Source organism: Anas acuta, chromosome 10 (genome assembly GCF_963932015.1).
Source record: "Anas acuta chromosome 10, bAnaAcu1.1, whole genome shotgun sequence".
Taxonomy (NCBI): Eukaryota; Metazoa; Chordata; class Aves; order Anseriformes; family Anatidae; genus Anas; species Anas acuta.
In genome coordinates, this window is record NC_088988.1 from 4,787,848 (window position 1) to 4,806,101 (window position 18,254).

The window sequence follows — 18,254 nt, forward strand, 5'->3', positions numbered from 1 at the left end:
TGTCTTCTTGTCATAAATAGATCTTTGTTCAAGACTCTGGACTAGATTTTCTTAGACCCATTTGACAATCAGTATAAACGTTAGTTATGCATCAAAACATGATCCTCGACTGTGAATGTGAGAATGATGTGTTTGGGCACATGTTTTTTCTATTTGCAAATATCTAGGGAGTAATCACACAAGCAAACTAGTTTCAGACACATTACTGTTTAGATAAGCTATCTGAAAAATCTATACCGGTATGATTTTCATTAGCATGAAACCATTATAACCTCTTAAAACCCAAGCAAATCAGCTATCTCCCTAAGTAGTTTTCCTTGATGGAAGTCCTGACAAAAATACTCAACAGCACAGAGAACAGTGAAGAATGCATTCATTTCTTTATTCTGCATTCCCTCAAACACAGCATGCACAGCCCTAGTATAAACTAGATTAGCATAAACTAGATTTCCTCTTCCAGAGGGCAGCATATTATAGGGAAACACAGCAGACAAACCTTAAACTTTAGACAAGCTTCAAACCTCACCTGGCTTTCAAGCTCAGCAGAGTTATCAGATGACATGTCTTCAACATAATTAGATGGAAAATAGTGTTGGACTTTTTCTCCATAATCCCCCTTCCACCTAAATTAAATTTAAAAAAAAAAATACATAGAGAAAAAGAAATTAAAGAGTTTCAACAGGCCATTAATGAAGCAACAATCTTCAATAAATTGGTCACTGATACCACTAGCTTCTCTAGCTGGCAGTCACCAAAATATAAGTGATGAAGTAGCTAAAATCTCTAACAAAGTGATCATTAACTGTAGTAACAGATCATTTCAGAGGGATTACAGTTACTGTAAACTGCAATTAATGACTTAAGAGGCTTTTCCCCCTCCAGTACTAAAAACACTATTATGTGGTTGATTGCACTGCAGAAACTACAGGGAAATATTAGGTTTCCAAGCTTTCTAAGCAATTTGCAAGCCAGCTAAGAAAGAAAATCTTTTCTGAAAGGAGACCATATAGATAACTAAAAAAAAGTGGATTTGATTCCTGAGAAGTACCAAGCAGACAAAATGATACACAGCAATGATGATAATGGTAAAAGATGTGTGATTTCCCAGAATAGACAAGTGTTCAGGAAGTATTCATGTAGCAAAGGAAAAATACTGGATACGCTGGGATATGAAGGTTCTACATAGTGAGGTTAGTGCTACAGAGCAGAACAATGAAAAAGACAAGAAAAGAGACTTGAATTTGAGGGTTTTTGGTTTTGTTTAATATACTAGAATTAAGATTTGTAGGACTATAGTTAATAAGCAGCAAACAGTTATTTAAAAACCTACTACCCAAAGCTTAATTTATTTTTCTCCCATCTAGTAAGTCACTAGAAGTTTTCCTATGAGGAATTTTGTCCTTACCAGCCTCCAGTTTCCTTTGTGACATTATGAATTAGAGCTCCTCGACAGAAGCTCAATTCATCACTTCTTTTGGCTCTGTAGTCATACAAGGCTTTCACTGTTCTCTGAGGCTTTAAGAGAAGCAAAACAAAGGGGTCATCTATAGGGGGACGGGTCATAAAATGATCAAGAATGCAATTTTATTTATTTATTTATTTATAAAGGGTGAGGAGAATGGAATCAGATTTATTTTTTTTTTTTAAAGCTTAGAAATTGCAATACTGAAGTTCCAGAGTGACATCTATTGGTGGAAGCAAGTAATGCTACTTAACTGCTATTCTTTGCATACCAGCTTGGAAAATAAAAATTATTTAAAAAAAAAAAAAAAAAAAGAGTACACCAACATAATTACTGTAGAAAAAAAAATAAAATTAAAAATAAAATTAAAAAGTGAAATATCAATCAACTATCCTCATCACATGTATTCATATGCATCTGTAGCTTGTAGACTTCGATGCAGTCTAAAAGCCTCCACTTCCAAACCACATCAGCTATCCTTCTGGTCATACTTCCTTTAGGAAGACATCTAGTTTCAGCAGACCAAGCAGTTGTTTTATCTTGAATTTCCTACCACTTGAATTGATGGTAAATGGTACCAACGTAAATGGCAGCAGCAATGTAAATTCATTAGCCAAAAAAAGATATATTTTTTTTGAATTACAGTCACAGAATTTACTAGCAGGTGAACTTTTATGAGAATCTACAAGTTGAACGCCCTAACAATAAGTAGAGAAGTAGCTGTTTGCTGTGTCACTTGTTATTTAATTTTGGGAGCATGCCCAGATAAGCACAGCTGATAAACCATAACACTTCCACAAACTCAATAGCAGGAAGTGCCCAAATTCCCAGTATGGGTGAACCAATACAGGATTTGCACACAAAGTATGTAGGTACAAATTTAGAAGAGATACTAGAAAAAACGTCACACTTTAGAAGTTCTGCTGTCTAGTCCTCTGTAAAGCACCCTAACATTTTCAATTAACCTTTTTATTACTACTAACAGGAAGTCAACGAACAATTCTCATCATTTTCAGAAGTCTAAGAGAAAATGTGAAGGCCATCTCTCCTTAAGCATACCACTGTAGGGTTGATTTCACTGGGTTCCACATACATCTTGACATCATAAAGCGAATTTATATCTTTTTCCTAAAAATGGGAAAAAAAGAAAAAAGATACATTATAGGAATCAAAAATTAGATAACTAATGTTAATAGACAAGAAAATTTTGCTGAAACCACCTTTCTGACAATATATAAGCAAATAGGAGAGGAGGAAAGCCAGAAACCTATGGTAAGCTCATTACTACAGTTGAACACAGCTGAACATGAGTTTGTTATTTAACTTGTCTGCACCTCAGTTTAATGAACAGTTAATACAATGAAACAGCAATGCCTCACCAAATTTTCTCTTAATCAAATAGTTTTGAGATTGTGAGTACCATTCTGGGCACAACAGTGGAAGACAATACCCAAGCTCACAATTTCTGTGTTAAAGTACTTTAGTTCCAACAGTGGTTTCACTATGAGATAGAAACTCTAAGACAAGAAAAGTGGTTTTAATATACAGTCATATTTATTCTTTTATTGGCATCTGCACGATCAATATAAGATCTCTGCCCACTCCAGTAACAGAAGAGAGGGACAACCGTGCTATTATCAAAAACTTGTTTCAGCAGAGCTACACCTCAATTTCACAGACTGTGTAAGCTCCCCTGAAGGACGTCTATCATAGCTAGAACCACACCCAGCTCAACCAAGTCTAAATCTGGGACTCAAAGGTCCATCACTCACCGTGCTGTAGCGCTCCAGCAGCTCTTCAGTCACCGGGTAACGCAATTTCATTTTCCTGTACAGAGGGTGCTTCTCGTAGTATGTTACAAGCTCCACTAAACTCTCAAAATAGGCCGAGGTTCCAAGCACAAAATGGGGACCTTCTTGCCGAATTCGGAAGTGCTTCACCTTCCCCTCAGCTCTGTGAAACAAGTACAATTGCTGTAGAAGATATTGGTACTTGGCATAATGAAAGCATCAGCACTGCATACTAGACCAGAATAGCTTCATGCATCTTAATCATATGAAATTGTTTCTCTCTCTTCCAAAGCATCTTTTATTCAAATCAAATTCCATTTGCCTGATTGAATTCACAAAAAGACATTCTCACTTTTCTACAATGTGCAGGGCCTTGGGACAAATCCATGTTTTTGCCTAGATTAAGTTTCCCTATTTTTTTCCCCACTACACATGGGTATTCTGTCACTTTCATACTAACTTAAATGTCTTGAATCAGACAGAATCCCTCTGGAATCCACTGCTGCTGATCTGCTCCTGTCCCTAAGCAACAAGACAAACTCGCTTCAAATGTGATTTGATTTGAAGGCACAATGGAGAATGCCATAAGTCTATACATTTTATTAATGTTGTTGCAGGAACCACAGTTTCAAAAATATTTTCCCTGGCAATAAAAGCCTACAAGTAAATAGAAAATAGCTTCATTTTGACAGATAACAAATTAACTTTGGTCAGTTATATGACAGGGCAGGATTTCCAGAGGATAAAGGCCTTGAATTGCTGCTGAACCAGCACCAAAAGGAACTTCAAATAGCACCCTGCAGCAGGGAGCATCAAAGAAATGAAGACAGGTCACATGCAGTTCTGTATACGAAGAAAGGGACAGTTGGTGCCCATATGCTCTTTATAATAGCATAAAGGTTTATTCCAGTCACACACTTAGGTTGTACAATTTCTTAAGCACTTTTTACTACGTATGGACCTACTATGTAAATTAACTGTACTAATTACTCAAAATTTGATGGCATGAATTTTATGACTCCAAAAAGCCCATAGTATTTTTAAATGGGAAAAAACAGAACACTGTTGGGCTACTAGGTAATGTATTAATATCCATCTTTTCTTACCTGAAAGTCATGGCAAACGAATCAGGCTCATCTCTCTTTCTAATCAGAAAGGCTCCATCTCGAGGGATTCGCATCAGCATGTCTTCTGCCTCTCCCCGACTCAAGTTGCTATAGTACCAACTACAACAGTCAAAAATCAAAATGGACTAGGATTACAAAGCTTGTCGAATGTCATTCAGTAACAATAACAGTGTTTACTAGCGATAGAATTAACATTACTAATGATAGAATGTTACATATATAATGCTATATATATAACATTATAATGAGGTAACGTTACTAATGATAGAATCTCAAACACTACGAGAAAAAATAAGTCATTTAATATTTGTTTTATATTTGGACAGGCTGAGAGTTGGAGTTGTTCAGCTTAGAGAACAGAAGAGAAGGCTCGGGGGAGACCTTGTATAGGCCTTCTGGTACCTAAAGCAATGCTGCAGGCAAAAGGGGGAAAGATTCTTTATTGGGGAATGCAGTGATAGGACAAGGGTAATGGTTTTAAACTAAAAATGGGAGATTGAGATTAGATACAAGGAGGAAATTCTTCATTATTAGGATGGTGAGGCACTGGCACAGGTTGTCCAGAGCAGCTGTGGATGCCCCATCCCTGGAGGTGTTCAAGACCCCACTGGATGCAGCCCACCTAGCGAAAGGTGGGCAGGAGGGCTGGAACTAGACAATCTTTAAGGTCTCTTCCAGCCCAAACCATTCTATCATTCTACGATCTAAATTCTTTCACTCAGAACTTAATTATATCTTTCACTGTAAGGACAGACCTAACATACCTTCAGTGTAGCTGTGACCAGTACAATGCCAGTACATCTCCACCTTATACGTACATACAGGAAAGCCAAACCCTTAAATTGTACCCTCCTCTCATGCTGCCTTCAAAAGTTATCTATGCACACACAGCGATTCCCAGATCACAAGGGGAAGAAAAGAAACTTAAGGTCACAGATTTCTATTTCTCAAGCAAAAAACGTTTTCTCTTTTCCTGATTGCAGAGAAAACAGATCAAAGGGCAATGACTAGAGTGCTCTGCCAACAAACAAGAGCAAGCTCTGCCCAAGATCTATGTCAGGCAAATAGCAGCTGGAAATAAACACCAAGCTATACTACTCCCAAACAGCATGGGGTCAAGTAAGCCTAACCAACTCTGACAGGGGTCATTTGGAAGTGGGGATCAGGGAAAAGTAACTCAGTTTGGGCTCACTGCCCCAGTAATAAAAGTTTTCAGATGGCACAGACCATGACCACTTAGTTGACAGGTCACAGTCAACTACTAAATATCTAACCCGGCCCACTGGGTACTGTAAAACACTGAGCAGAGAATGAAGGAATTGCACACTTCCACAGCATTACAGTTCTCACTGATTGTTCTAGCTATTTCTAGTAAATTGCTTTCCAGGTGACTGCTCTCTGTTTTACCATGTTCTCACAAAATCAGCGCTCTTACTCAGCATCCTTCAGGGAAGCTTATACCTCTGATATCCACAAACAAGCAGCACTCAGGTGTGCTCCTGAATCTGGGGAATTTTCTATGCAAAAATCCAAGACCATCAAAAAAAACCAAAAATATTCTGTATCATAACAGCCCTGGTGCTTGCCTTCTGCTGTACGTACTCTTTATTTTCGTGTGGACTGGGATTAGGCACAGCATCCGTCAGACGCAGCTCAAATTCAGCACATCTCAAGTGGGCCTCTTTGTAGTGTTGAATGAGATCATAGATGCTATCAAAAGTGAGGTTGTCTGTCAGGTAGTATTTCACAGTGTCCCCATCACTTGAAGAACGGATACGGCAGTGCTGGACTCTACCTGACCTCCTGAAGATGTGAAGAGGGGGATAAGGAAAAGAAAGGTATTTAACAGCTTTTATTCTTTTAAGCGTTTCCTCAAGCATTCCTGGTCAACTATGTGGTAAGCAAGAAATCTTTACTATCTCTTAAAATAACTGAAATAACAACAGCAACAAAAATGCTGACCAGTGATAATTACAGTCCCCAAAAAATTATTTTTCAACCCACAATGGTTCAAAAGGTGACAAATACTTAAGTCCCTTCAAAGTTTGTTCTGACAACAACAACAAAAAGAACACACAACATATCATGGAAAAACCCGTTTCACCCCCAGGGGACTCTTTCATTGAAAAGATCGATCTCTGCTAATAAAGGTAAACTCACGAGAAAATGATTGTGGAAAGCGTGAATCAGTGTGAAAAACAATAATTTATCCTAAAACTAAAAAATCAAATTTTGGCCCACTCACTGAGGAAATAACAAAGCATACATCCTGACAGAGTGGAAAAAGGAAAAAGACATCATAACAGGGAGTCCCCTCTTGACAACTGCAAAACTTCAAATAAAGTCTACTTTGCAAAAACTCACTATTCAGTGCACAGAAGCTCTATTTAGAAGGTACTCTCAATCCCATGAATACCATTCTAGTAAATATAAACACCCTAATCCTATTTACTCTTGGCTACACCTGCACATTTACAAAATGCATATATTTTTATGCAATGCCATAAGATAAACAAAACCCATGTACAGTTTTTATGATGATCACCATACCAGAATGACAAGGTGCAATCGTTAGGGAAAGCCTCACTTTCCCTAACTAGGAACGTCCCATCCTTGCCACCCATTTCAGCACAATATTCCTGGAGCAGCTTCTCAGCAGTTGTTCTCCCCTCTTTCATTTTCCCATGGAACCACTTCTCTTTTAAGTGCAGTTCAGTACGCTTTACCTCCTAGACCAGAAAATAAGAATTTTTATTGTCCACTTCTAACTTTATAATTCTAATACGAAGTACTTCCTCTTGATATAACAAGCTTCTGTTTCAGGATTTCAGCTCTTCTCAGATCTAATTCTCCTTCCACAAGCAATCTGATCACCTTCATAGGCACACTTGACAATTCAAGTCACTCATTCAAGTCATTCAAGCTACTTCTTTGGATCAGTGACCAACTTAATCCTTATTTAAATATGTAATCAACATACTGAGAAATACGTTGATAAAGTGAAAGAACACAGAAGTGCAAATGCTATTTTATATTTTCAAAGCAAAGCACACTACTGCAAAATCATGAAGTTTCTATTCCACTTTTTCTGGAATCATCTCTGTTACATTTGCTTACATGCTAATGATTTTAATAACATTGCTATGTAGGTGAATAGATAAAAGGTTTTGTGTGTGCAAAGATCTCTCTGAACTATACTATGCACATACATGTTAGAAATGAGAGTATGCATGGAAACCAGAAAAAGTCAGAACAAGAAACCATGCTGAACATAGCTGAATCTCATGCTTCTGTTTTACCAAGCATGACAGACAAGCAATACACACCTGTGACAAACACTTTGCATGTGTGAAATGAATAGCATGCACTATTGTACACTGTGTAAAAGGTACACTGTATTAGTACACAACAAACCTTAGTTCATCAGACTGCCTAGTCAGAGAACAGCAATACTCAGCCAAAGGCACTTAAGAACTTCAATTGTCAGTGGGCACATCAGCATTAGCATTTAACCACCAAAATCATATTTAATTGTACTTGTACTCACCTTTGTATGTCCTCCATTAGCCAAAGGGAAAAAAAAATATTTTATTTAAAATAGGGTTAGATGCAGTACCTCAGCAAAGACCCCTTTTTAAAAAAAGTATTTGCAGATACATGTGTTATCTGATACAGACCCTCTACAATTTCTGTAACGTCAGCATAAAAATATGCATCTGTAAACACTGAAATAATCTGAGAGATTAAAAAGAACACACTTAAGTGATAAAAAGTAGCCATCACCTTTGATGAATCTTCATCAGCATTCTGTTCTATATCATCACTGAATGAAAGCTTTTCATCAGCAATAGCACAGTAGTGCCGAGTCCATTTCTAGAAGTTGAGAGAGATTAAAACCATTAACAAAACAGAGTCAAACTCACTAATTACAATTTCCAACTAGGTGTAACACTAAACAAAATGCCTTCTCCTCGCTCACATTTCACGAACTGAGGATATTACACAAATATTGAGAAAATTCATGTACATATTACACAGCATAGTAACAAACTTTAGCAGATGTCGCATAAACAATACCTGTTCTATTGTGTCCCACATGTAAAGTTCTCCTTGTTGCTTTTTTTCTTCTTTCTTATCTTCTGGGTTCACATCAATGTCTCCCTTTGGCCCTAGTTTTTTGTGCTAAAAAGAAAAAAAAAGTAAACATCACATTCTTACACTCATAGAGAATTATATATAAAATTGATTGTACAGTCTCAGTGCATTCAGTATTACTGGAGTTATTTCCCTTCATTGCCCAGCTTTCTTCTGTTATTGCCATAACAGCAGCTGTTCCACAAAGCTTTATGTAACCTTGGTAGAATTTATCTCAAAAATGTTTATCTCTTTATCTCTTGATAAAGATTTAAAAAGATAATACAGATATCATTCAAGCAATGAAGAAACAGCTAGTCTGATAAGAGCTCACAATTCTTTACAGGACAGAAAGCTTGAAGTGACACTTGCATAACAAGAAATAAGGACAAGACAATAAACATTCTGCAGACAGCAGGACATAAGGAGAACCATAAGGAACTAAAAAATACAAAAAAAAAAAATCAAGAACAGAATAGGAATTAAAATGAAGGGGAATTCACTCTCCTAAAAGAAAAATGATCAAACATGATATCTTGTGTGAGAAGAGGGGTGAGTTCTACTTTCTTCTTCTCCTTGCTTTCTAAGTCCTAGTTTAGAGAGAACACTACAACTGCAGTGTAGCAACAGAAGAGGCAAACCCAGGAAAGACCTGGGTACTGCTACACAATTAAGCCCAGATCTGTCTAGCAGAAGGTAGGTTACCACACAGATGACACCAGTGCTTGCAGTGGAGGTGAGACAGCTCTCAACTAATGGCTGCTGAAGTTCATGGGGTTTTTGTGCAGCACATAATTTGGCTGACAGAGAAATACAAGACAGAGTCCTTGAGAAGCATTTTGCATTAAATCGTACTATGTCCTCAGTTACAATGAAAAATGATGATGCAACATTTTAGACCATCCTAATGCAGCAATGAAAAGCTTATGACAGGGCATGACAGGGAAGAGCAGACAGCAAGTGAAAATAGCCCACAGAGCTAATCCTTGTAGAAAAGGTTGAACAGATGAAATTGCAATAGCTGGACTATTCTAAATGAAGACTAAAAAAATGAAGCAGGCTAGCTACAGCATAAAGAGCAAAATAGATAAGAATAGTTTTTGTTGCAACTTCTATGATTTTATTATTGTAAGACCATTCCTTCTCTAAAAGTACATTAGAAACATTTTTAAGTGATCAGTGTGCTTTCATACACGCCAGTTTTCAATTAACTACAGGCTGAAACAATACAACACAGGCTATGTCGAAGGGCAAGGCTCAGCAATTGGAAGCGCTCACAAAAAGCAGTGGCTCAAGGGGCTAAAGAACATCAAACACTTAAACCGCAGTTAATGATAGGATTAATCCTCTCATAGCTAGTAGTTTTCAAATACATTCAATTCTGTGTCTCCTATAGGAAGATTTCAATCTGACAGGCCTATCTGAAAAATCCCACAGGCCCCTAAAGCAGGACTCAACTTGGTTTGCCAACTTTTTCCAGACAAAAGCCAAATACCACAACTAGCTTACTGGCAGGTGTGGATCTATTTACAAAGATTCTTTACTTCTCTTTTAGACAAGAAGGGATGATATGGATGTTCTCTTGTGCAAAATCACAGTAGTTTGTAGTTCTTTTTAAACCAGATCTGTCATGTTATTATTCACATGCCTATACAATTTCCCTTCTATGCTCTACATCATAACAATAGACAGTTTAGAGAAAGGAAGAAAGAAAAAAAAATAAGCAGAGATTTGAATTCTCTGCTTCCTGATCTTTTGCACCTCGCAGTGGGGTGCTATCATTTCCAGTCCTACATTGAAGAACCGTATGCTTATATACATCTAGATGCATCTATTCATCATTGTTTCTTCTGTTCAGCAGTTCAATCCATGTGAGGTAGTACTACCGCAAGAGACAGAAAACAGAAGCATAGGTAAAAGCAATTATTGTACTATCATGAACAGCCCCCAGATTATCCACCTAATTTTGCCCTTCAGTAAGTTCTACTGCAGTTTCAATCCAAGAAGTCTTCTTTAAGTTTTCTGCCTGATGCACAAGAGTGCCAAGTAAAGCATCTGTATTGCCCAGCAGGTAAGACACCCTCACAGTGACTGCCTTCTAACAAAAGCACCGCAGTCTTTCCAAAGTGGTTTACTAAATTGTGTATGTAAATCACACCGAGTGAGTAAATGCCAATCAATTTTTGCAGTTCACCAAGTAAGCAGTCCTGACAGCTTAAGTCAGCAGTCTGCAAGTGCTTTGAGTTTTACTTGAAGGACAGACATCCTCTGAAAAAACAGTTATCGTTAATCCTACTTTCTATTCAAGAACATACTTTTAATATTTCTTAGCCAGTCACTAATTGTGTAAGAAGCCTATGAAGAGCATCTGCAGCACTGACATTTCAGGAGCTGGAAGACCTTTAGAAAAGAGCTGACATTCCATCTGGCACTTGAATTAGCAACATTTATTGCAAAGAAAACCAACAGCAAGTATTTTAATAGGTATCTTTATGGAACTCCATACAATATTATGAATTTTAACTAGTACACACTTCTAGCATGGGGTTTCTTGTCTCTTCAACAGAAACCAACAGTTAAGCTATGAAGCCAGCTGACAACTTCAGCTCTTGTTTTTATATTTTATCTACAAGCACACAACACAAGCCTACCTTGATGATGATTTTTTCTTTCAGCTGGGTTGGTGATGGTAGCTGATCTGCACTGGCTTCAACTGGTTTAGTTAAAAGCTGATCACCAAACACCTCCTTGAACACTCTGGCCATGTATCGCTGCTGTTCCACACTACAGTGCTCTTCAATTGACAGAATGACTGGGTATCTTTGAAAAAAACAAGAAAATTAAGACATTCAGTTTCTTTTTGATTCAACTGACAAGGCAAGGAAAACACCACATTCCCTCAACCCCTAGATCAAAGAAAGTATTTGAAGCAAGCACAAAGAAAAAATGAATAGACGCACAACAGATAAAGTCAGAAGGGACCTCTGGAGGCTATCTAGCCCAAGTCCCTTCTTTGGGAAGGCCCAATTCCTAAGTTAGATCAGGTTGCTCAGAGATACGTCCAGCCACATTTTGAATATCTGCAAGGATAAAGATTCCTTAAGTGTTTTGGGAACAGTTTCAGTGTTAAGTGTTCTCGCTCCCAATTGTTGGCTAATACTTTTCATGTTAAGGACATCTCAGCACAAGGTTTAGAAGGGCAAAGCAGAGAGGCAGATTAAAATTCATGTTATCAGTTCAGGAAACATTCTATGAATGTTTCTCTCCTAAGACCTCCCTACAACATGACTATCAACCCAATAGATACATTGCTTGTCACTTGTAGTTTGTTTTGATATTATTTATTTATTTATTTATTTTTAAAAAGTCATACTGTTCAGGATTTGACGTTTCACACTTCAGTTCAGTAAAAGAAGACAAGTGAGGAGAAAGGAATCCCTTTTAAGGTATTAACTTCCCCAGCAGTAAATTGTTATGTAGCAGCACCTTTTCTCAAAGACAAATCCATTAAAAACCCATGTTGTGCAATAACGAAGACCAGGATGACATAATTTCATTGTTTCTTTTACCTTTAAATCACAGGGAAAAAAGTTCAGGAAGGTCTAAGCATTCAAAAACAGGCTTAAGAAACATAAATCAAAGCTTACTCAGATGCAACAAAGGCATGATCTTTGATTGCTTGTACTACATCATCAAATTTGATCTTTGTTGTCCGTGTCCATCCGTGGTAAATAATGGGTTTCCCATCAGGACCATCCCAGCAGTCCACTAGGAAAGACAAGCAGTGGAAAAATTAAGACACCAAGTAGTTACTTAACTCTAATAAACGGAATACAATGTACATTCAGTTCTTCAGAGCATTTCATACATGGATTCATACATTCATTTCTAATAAAATATTCTTAGATGAATTTGTCTATCTCACGGAGGAAATTATATTGTTCTTACTGAAGTGAACTTACGTAAAATACAGTATAATTTTTTCCCAAAGCATTATTATGTGGGAATCTGGAAAGAATTCAAGCAGCTAAAACTTGTTTACAAGTTTACATTAATTTTCCATGTAGAAATACATTCTAACAAGTTGGTTGCATATCTATTTTTCTGATTTTAACCCTGAAACTCTGAGACACCTTTTGAAACACCCAAACTGAATGGAGTCTCTTGTTAATTGTTACAAATGTAAACCAGGAACTAGCTTAATAAGAAAGTGGTCAACAACATGAAATTCAAGTCAAACCTTTTAATAAGGAACACAGACACTGGGTTGAAGAAGCATACAGACTTAGTAGAGAACAATGACACAAAGACATCAACTGATTTACATGCAAGTTAAACTGGATGACAAATAGCACCAAATTACAAAATTCTGAGACTTAGGCTTGTCTGTATTATGATGAAGGCAAATAAGCTTTTCACCTATCTAACTGCACAAGTAATTCAAATTTAAATCTTATGCTTTCATATAGCAGATCAAAAGATTGAATTGTTTGTGTACAGTGAGAGTCAGACAGAACTTCTTGGAATTCCCAGGGAACAAGGACCAGAGCAAGTAAACAGAGCAATAATGAGGCATAACAAAAACTATTTAGGGAATCAGTGTTTTTCATATGACTAACTAAAAGTTAAAAAAGAAAAAAAAAAAGAAACAAACTAGTTCTTCATTTCAGTTCTTTTTTCTTTCTTGGTAAACAGGGGAAACCCTGCTTACATGAAGAGTATGTTATAAACCACTCCACAAGTTCATTACTCACACTCAATACATCGGCATCCCATTCTAAGGCACCTGATGTAAGCTTCTGTGGAGGATTCACTTCGAAGCTGGTCTCCTGTCAGATATCTAAGGGATAAAAGAAAATTGTAAGAGAAGACAGGCAACCAGTTTCAATTATTTCCCACTCACTCACTGGGCAAAATGTTTTCTCCTGTTATGAAGGCTGTATGTTGATTGGTTGGGTTTTTTTCCAAACTTGCTATGGAAGAACTGGGCTCTGCAGAACCAGATACTAACAGATTTTTGAATAGACAAAATTATAGAAGGTTAATTTTCAATCAACTCTGACAGGTTCCTGGAGAAAAAAACATAAGCTCTGCACATATACATAGCTGATCATGTTGAGACATAATCACAGTGGAGGGATGAGTATTTGGAGTGATACCACACCCTATACTTCAAGTTATCTAGCAGCTATATCCATATCCACTTCATTTCATTCCCTGCAGTATTTAATTTGTTCACCTCTCCTTACTCTCTTTACATGCTCTTTCTTTTTATTACAATGCTAGATGAGAAAAATTCCCATTCATTTGAAGAAAGTTCAACTCAACACCACATAGGATTTAACTTTAGCTAAAGAGCTTGCACACAATGTATTATCAATGAAAAGGGCTGGATGCCTTAGGCACAAGCTATGGAAATAAGCAGCTAAGTTACTAAGCACAGAACACTTCCAGATTGTCTTCCAGACAAAGACAATTAATAGCCAAGCCCTGATCAGCAGGTATGCTAATTTAAAGTCCCCATATTCTTTTCCTGCTCAGTAACAAACCTTTTCTGCTTTTTGACATTGTAAACTGTCAACATACCTATCAATAGTGCACACCACCACTGCCTCCTTTCCCAACACAACAAACCCATTGCCCCTTAGATCACACTAGCAGCATGGGATTTTCCCACAGGACAAGTTGGATCCTTACAGCATTCTTACGTTCAGGTACAACTGATGTTGAAATAGGCTTAGCAAACTCTGCTGGTGCTTGGAAAAAAGAGAAGCTCCTTCAGTAACTTTGATTTCAGAAAACATAGATGCTGGAACAGTTTTAAGTCAAGACTAATTTTTCTAACACAGCTCGGAGTTTGAGGGTGTTTGTTTTTTGTTTTTTGTTTTTTTTTTTTGCAGCAGAGCTTATTAAGTCTCAAAGTCTGTAAGATTAAGAGAAGGGGAGAAAGGAAATCCACATGCTGTTTTTGCCACATTTACATCACACTTCAGGAAGACTTCACACATCCAGACAGTATATTTCTGGATATTATAATTTAAAATGTTTTACTTTCTCCTAACATGTGCCAGGTCTGTTTGAACAGATAGATAATGGGACTTCTGATAACTTACGTGTTATGAGAGGAAGAAATCCAGTAATGGGACAAAGGATTATTCATGTCCTGCACATCTATTGAATCATATTTCTCATCCCAAATACTGTTTTCTTTTGCAAAAAGGTAAGTGAGGAACTAAAATGCAAAGAGAGAGACCGAATTTAAATGTTTTAATCATACAAGAACATAAGAAACCCAACAATGTAGCAGGAACATCCCAAAGGATCTGTCAACTAATAAACAAACTAGGAACTAGCAGCAAAAGAAAAAAATCCATGAGAAACCATTACAAAGCATCATCAGTTTACCTCATCAACAAAGAGGAAGGGTTCAGCAGTTTCTCTCATAGTGTCATCTATAAATTTGGTCATTCGTTCTCGGACTTTACTCAGATCTTGTGCCCAAGACTCCTTCAGATAATAAAGTAGAAAACAAATTTAGATGTGGTGATATGCTATATAAAATCTGACAAAGAGCAGAACCCTACAGCTGTGATTAAAGCTTCCATTTCAGATAGCTTACTGACAGTATATTTCTTTGTACTCACATCTTAAGGGTTTCCTCTACGATGTTGAAGAGCGAAAAAATAGCTGGATTACCTTTATATAGATTGGAGGCCCACGAGATCCACACACTATGTATGTACGTATATGCATGCACGCACACAGGAAAAAGCTGGCCTCCTTGAAATATATGCCTTAACTATATTCTGTTCACACATCTAAGTGCAATCTGAATGTACTTTTAACACAGTGAAATAAGGAGAAAAAGAAATTAGCAATCTTATACAGGAAGCATAGATCTCACTTTTCATTCATATTTGCAAACCTGCAGTTCATCAGCACCTAACAAATATAACACTAGCTAAAAGGCATAGGAGGCAAAGAACTGGAATGTGGACAAATTCCAACAGCAGTCTTAGACCCACTCCATTATATCCTTTGTGAAAGTATAGCCTTAAAGATTGGCCTATGTATCAAATTATGATTTTTCTTCCACAATGTCTGTGCTAAATAAGATTACAGAAGGCCATGAAGACAGTTCCAGTACCCGCTTCCACCCTTATCTGCTTGCTGGTATGGAACATCAGACTGGCCCATTCAAGAAGAAAATTACCTTTGACTCAAATGCAGGCAGTCAGCTCAGCTTTTTACATACAAGCTGATAAAATGGGGCCATGGCCAAGGTATTACCCCTAGCTGTATCTATGGTGACAGCTGTAACTAGGCCAGGCTATCATGCAGGGTTTATTTCCAACCTTGTCCGTTTATCTACATGACAAAACGAAGACCTGCTGAAACATTATTTACTTTTTCCTGCCTCTCTTCTTCTGGTGTACCTTCAGAGACTTTTATATGGATGAAAAATAATAGTTTTTGTGAACTTCAACAGCGGCAAATAAGAAGAAATCTTTCCAAGACCTAGTAACCTAGTATCATAGCTGACATCAATCACATTCTGTGTCATATCTTTTTCTATATATATTTTTTTTAAGGAGCACATAATATTATGAGACAGCGAAAAGAGCTCAAAATTTCTGTAACATTCCCACCTGCTGCTCATGTAGCAGGAATCTCTGAAAGTCATGGAGATGAACTGCTGAAGCATCTGGGCGGTCAGTATTTCTTTAAAAAATAAAGAGAGAAAGGAAAAGTGAATCTAAAGAAACAACGGAGAAAGCGTCATCAGATGTCATAGAAGAAAATGTCAGGGATTTGTATCTTGTATTTACAGTATAAATGTGCTGCCGCCAGGGAGAAACTTTTTATAACTTCAGTGGAATTGAGATGAGGCTTGTAATACTGTATTACCTAATCACTGTAATTTGAGCCTTTAAATAAAACCTCCTAGAGTCCTGATATAATTTTGATAATTATTCATTGGGAAAAATACCAAATATCTGTTCATTGATCTGTAGCAAATGAACAGCATTCACTTCACAGGTGTTCTCTTAAGTTTATTTGAAGCACATGGAGAGACTGTTCTTTTGAATTATCACCAAGCCACACATCCACAGATAATTCCCTTCCATATATTATCTACCACAGTAGACTGCCTGAGTAAAACTTCTTGAAGAAAGATGCAAAAATGCAGCCACATCAACAAAAAAGCAGCACAGCTGCTTTCCGTTTTGTAGGACACAAATGTTGCATCATCTGGTACCAATAAGGCATTTATAACCTTGCACATCCTTGAGAAATCTGTGGTTTAAAGCAGTCTCACCAGTTTAATTTACACAGTGTGACCAAGGGCTAGGGAAATGCATGGTATACTCAGAACAAACTTTTAAAACAACTTCCTTCATCTGTGGTGATATTCAAAGCTAAGATAAACTGGTTTAATTTGTGGTCAAAATAGTAGCAGCAGAACCTGAGACCTCTCTTTTCACTCTGTACACATTTTACTAAATTTTCCAAGTCCACCAAGTGAAATTTGTAGAAACTGTTAGCATCAGTGCTCCGCTCGAGTCCAGGCAAAGCCTGTGCACCACACCACTCCAGTTTCAAGTTTTTCCATCAAATTGTCCTTCACTAGTTCTGTTCTGCACTTGGTAAAATCTAAACATGTCAATTTGGTTGTTGGAGTCCATGCCATTTTTCTTCTAGTCAGATGGTAAAAAACATTCAAACAACATCCAGAACTTATTCCCATGATAAATTCAGCTTTCTGAATGCAATAAGATCCATGATTTCTTTTCACTTACTAAAGCATAAGAACAAGAGCCAGTGACATAATTAAAAAGTCCTGCAGCACTGCTACCATATGTGTACTATTTGGAAAAATAACACAAGAGCCTTACCCAAGAATGAACACAGAGGAATCCTTTTTGAATTCATCGAGAATCTTTAAAAAGAAAAAAAGGGGTGGCAGACAAGATTAAAAAAAAGAAATAAAAGAACATGCAATTCTCCATCTAATGACAACTACTGGTTTGGACAGGGAAAAAACATGCACTTCCATTCTAGAAAAGCTGCATGCAAGTTGACAAGATACATTTTGCATTAAACACAGTAAGAAAAAAACTGCCACGGGTGGCGATTGCATGTCAAACTTCCAATGTAAAGGCACATAATTCTCAGGCAAAAAGCTTGCCGTTGTTAAGAATGAGTTTTCTTAAGAATGAGTTTTCTGTGGAGGTTTTATTGTTTGATAGCTCACAAACATTAGAATTGTGTATCTTCCATCATATTTACGCATTTGAATGTAAACTCTAAATTGCTCCCAGCTTGGAGCAGCCTAGTTACAGATCACAGGAAACTTATCAACTGCCCCATAGCAGTTGTTGAGCAAATTGAGGAGTTTCTTTGAAATGATCCACAAGTGGCGATAACACGAGTTTAAGGAAGTCAGATAACCTCTTTATTTTGTGTTTTACTCTTCAACCTTCTGCTTAAGATAAATTTCTAGACTTTCATAATCAAAAATAAAATCTTATCAGTACACGGAGATTAATAATTACTTCACAACAATTTTAGCATCACTTTTAAGCAGCACAAGAAAGCACTACTGCCAAAAGAATCAACATTGGCTTTCACTATCGAAGTTTCCATTTCAACAACTGCAAGCTGAGTTAACAATATGCATGTCATCAATAAAGATATATATGCAAGTAATTTCAAAGCATCTGTTTTCACACAGTTACA

At 37.1% G+C, this 18,254-nt stretch overlaps 1 protein-coding gene across 6 annotated transcripts in view; it reads right to left on the reverse strand.

Annotated features, from left to right (window-relative positions):
- Window positions 1–18,254, reverse strand: part of PLCG2 (phospholipase C gamma 2) — a 72,296-nt gene that overhangs the window by 16,773 nt on the left and 37,269 nt on the right. For all 6 annotated transcript variants that reach the window (XM_068693218.1, XM_068693219.1, XM_068693217.1 and 3 more), the window contains 16 exons: window positions 17,411–17,454; window positions 16,163–16,235; window positions 14,919–15,020; window positions 14,627–14,745; window positions 13,268–13,353; window positions 12,161–12,281; window positions 11,165–11,333; window positions 8,457–8,561; window positions 8,163–8,252; window positions 6,930–7,108; window positions 5,982–6,182; window positions 4,359–4,478; window positions 3,235–3,415; window positions 2,522–2,590; window positions 1,406–1,515; window positions 527–623 (listed from right to left, as the gene is read on the reverse strand). In XM_068693218.1, the coding sequence (XP_068549319.1) occupies window positions 527–623; window positions 1,406–1,515; window positions 2,522–2,590; window positions 3,235–3,415; window positions 4,359–4,478; window positions 5,982–6,182; window positions 6,930–7,108; window positions 8,163–8,252; window positions 8,457–8,561; window positions 11,165–11,333; window positions 12,161–12,281; window positions 13,268–13,353; window positions 14,627–14,745; window positions 14,919–15,020; window positions 16,163–16,235; window positions 17,411–17,454 (1,866 nt within the window). The remainder of the gene's footprint in view (window positions 1–526; window positions 624–1,405; window positions 1,516–2,521; window positions 2,591–3,234; window positions 3,416–4,358; window positions 4,479–5,981; window positions 6,183–6,929; window positions 7,109–8,162; window positions 8,253–8,456; window positions 8,562–11,164; window positions 11,334–12,160; window positions 12,282–13,267; window positions 13,354–14,626; window positions 14,746–14,918; window positions 15,021–16,162; window positions 16,236–17,410; window positions 17,455–18,254) is intronic.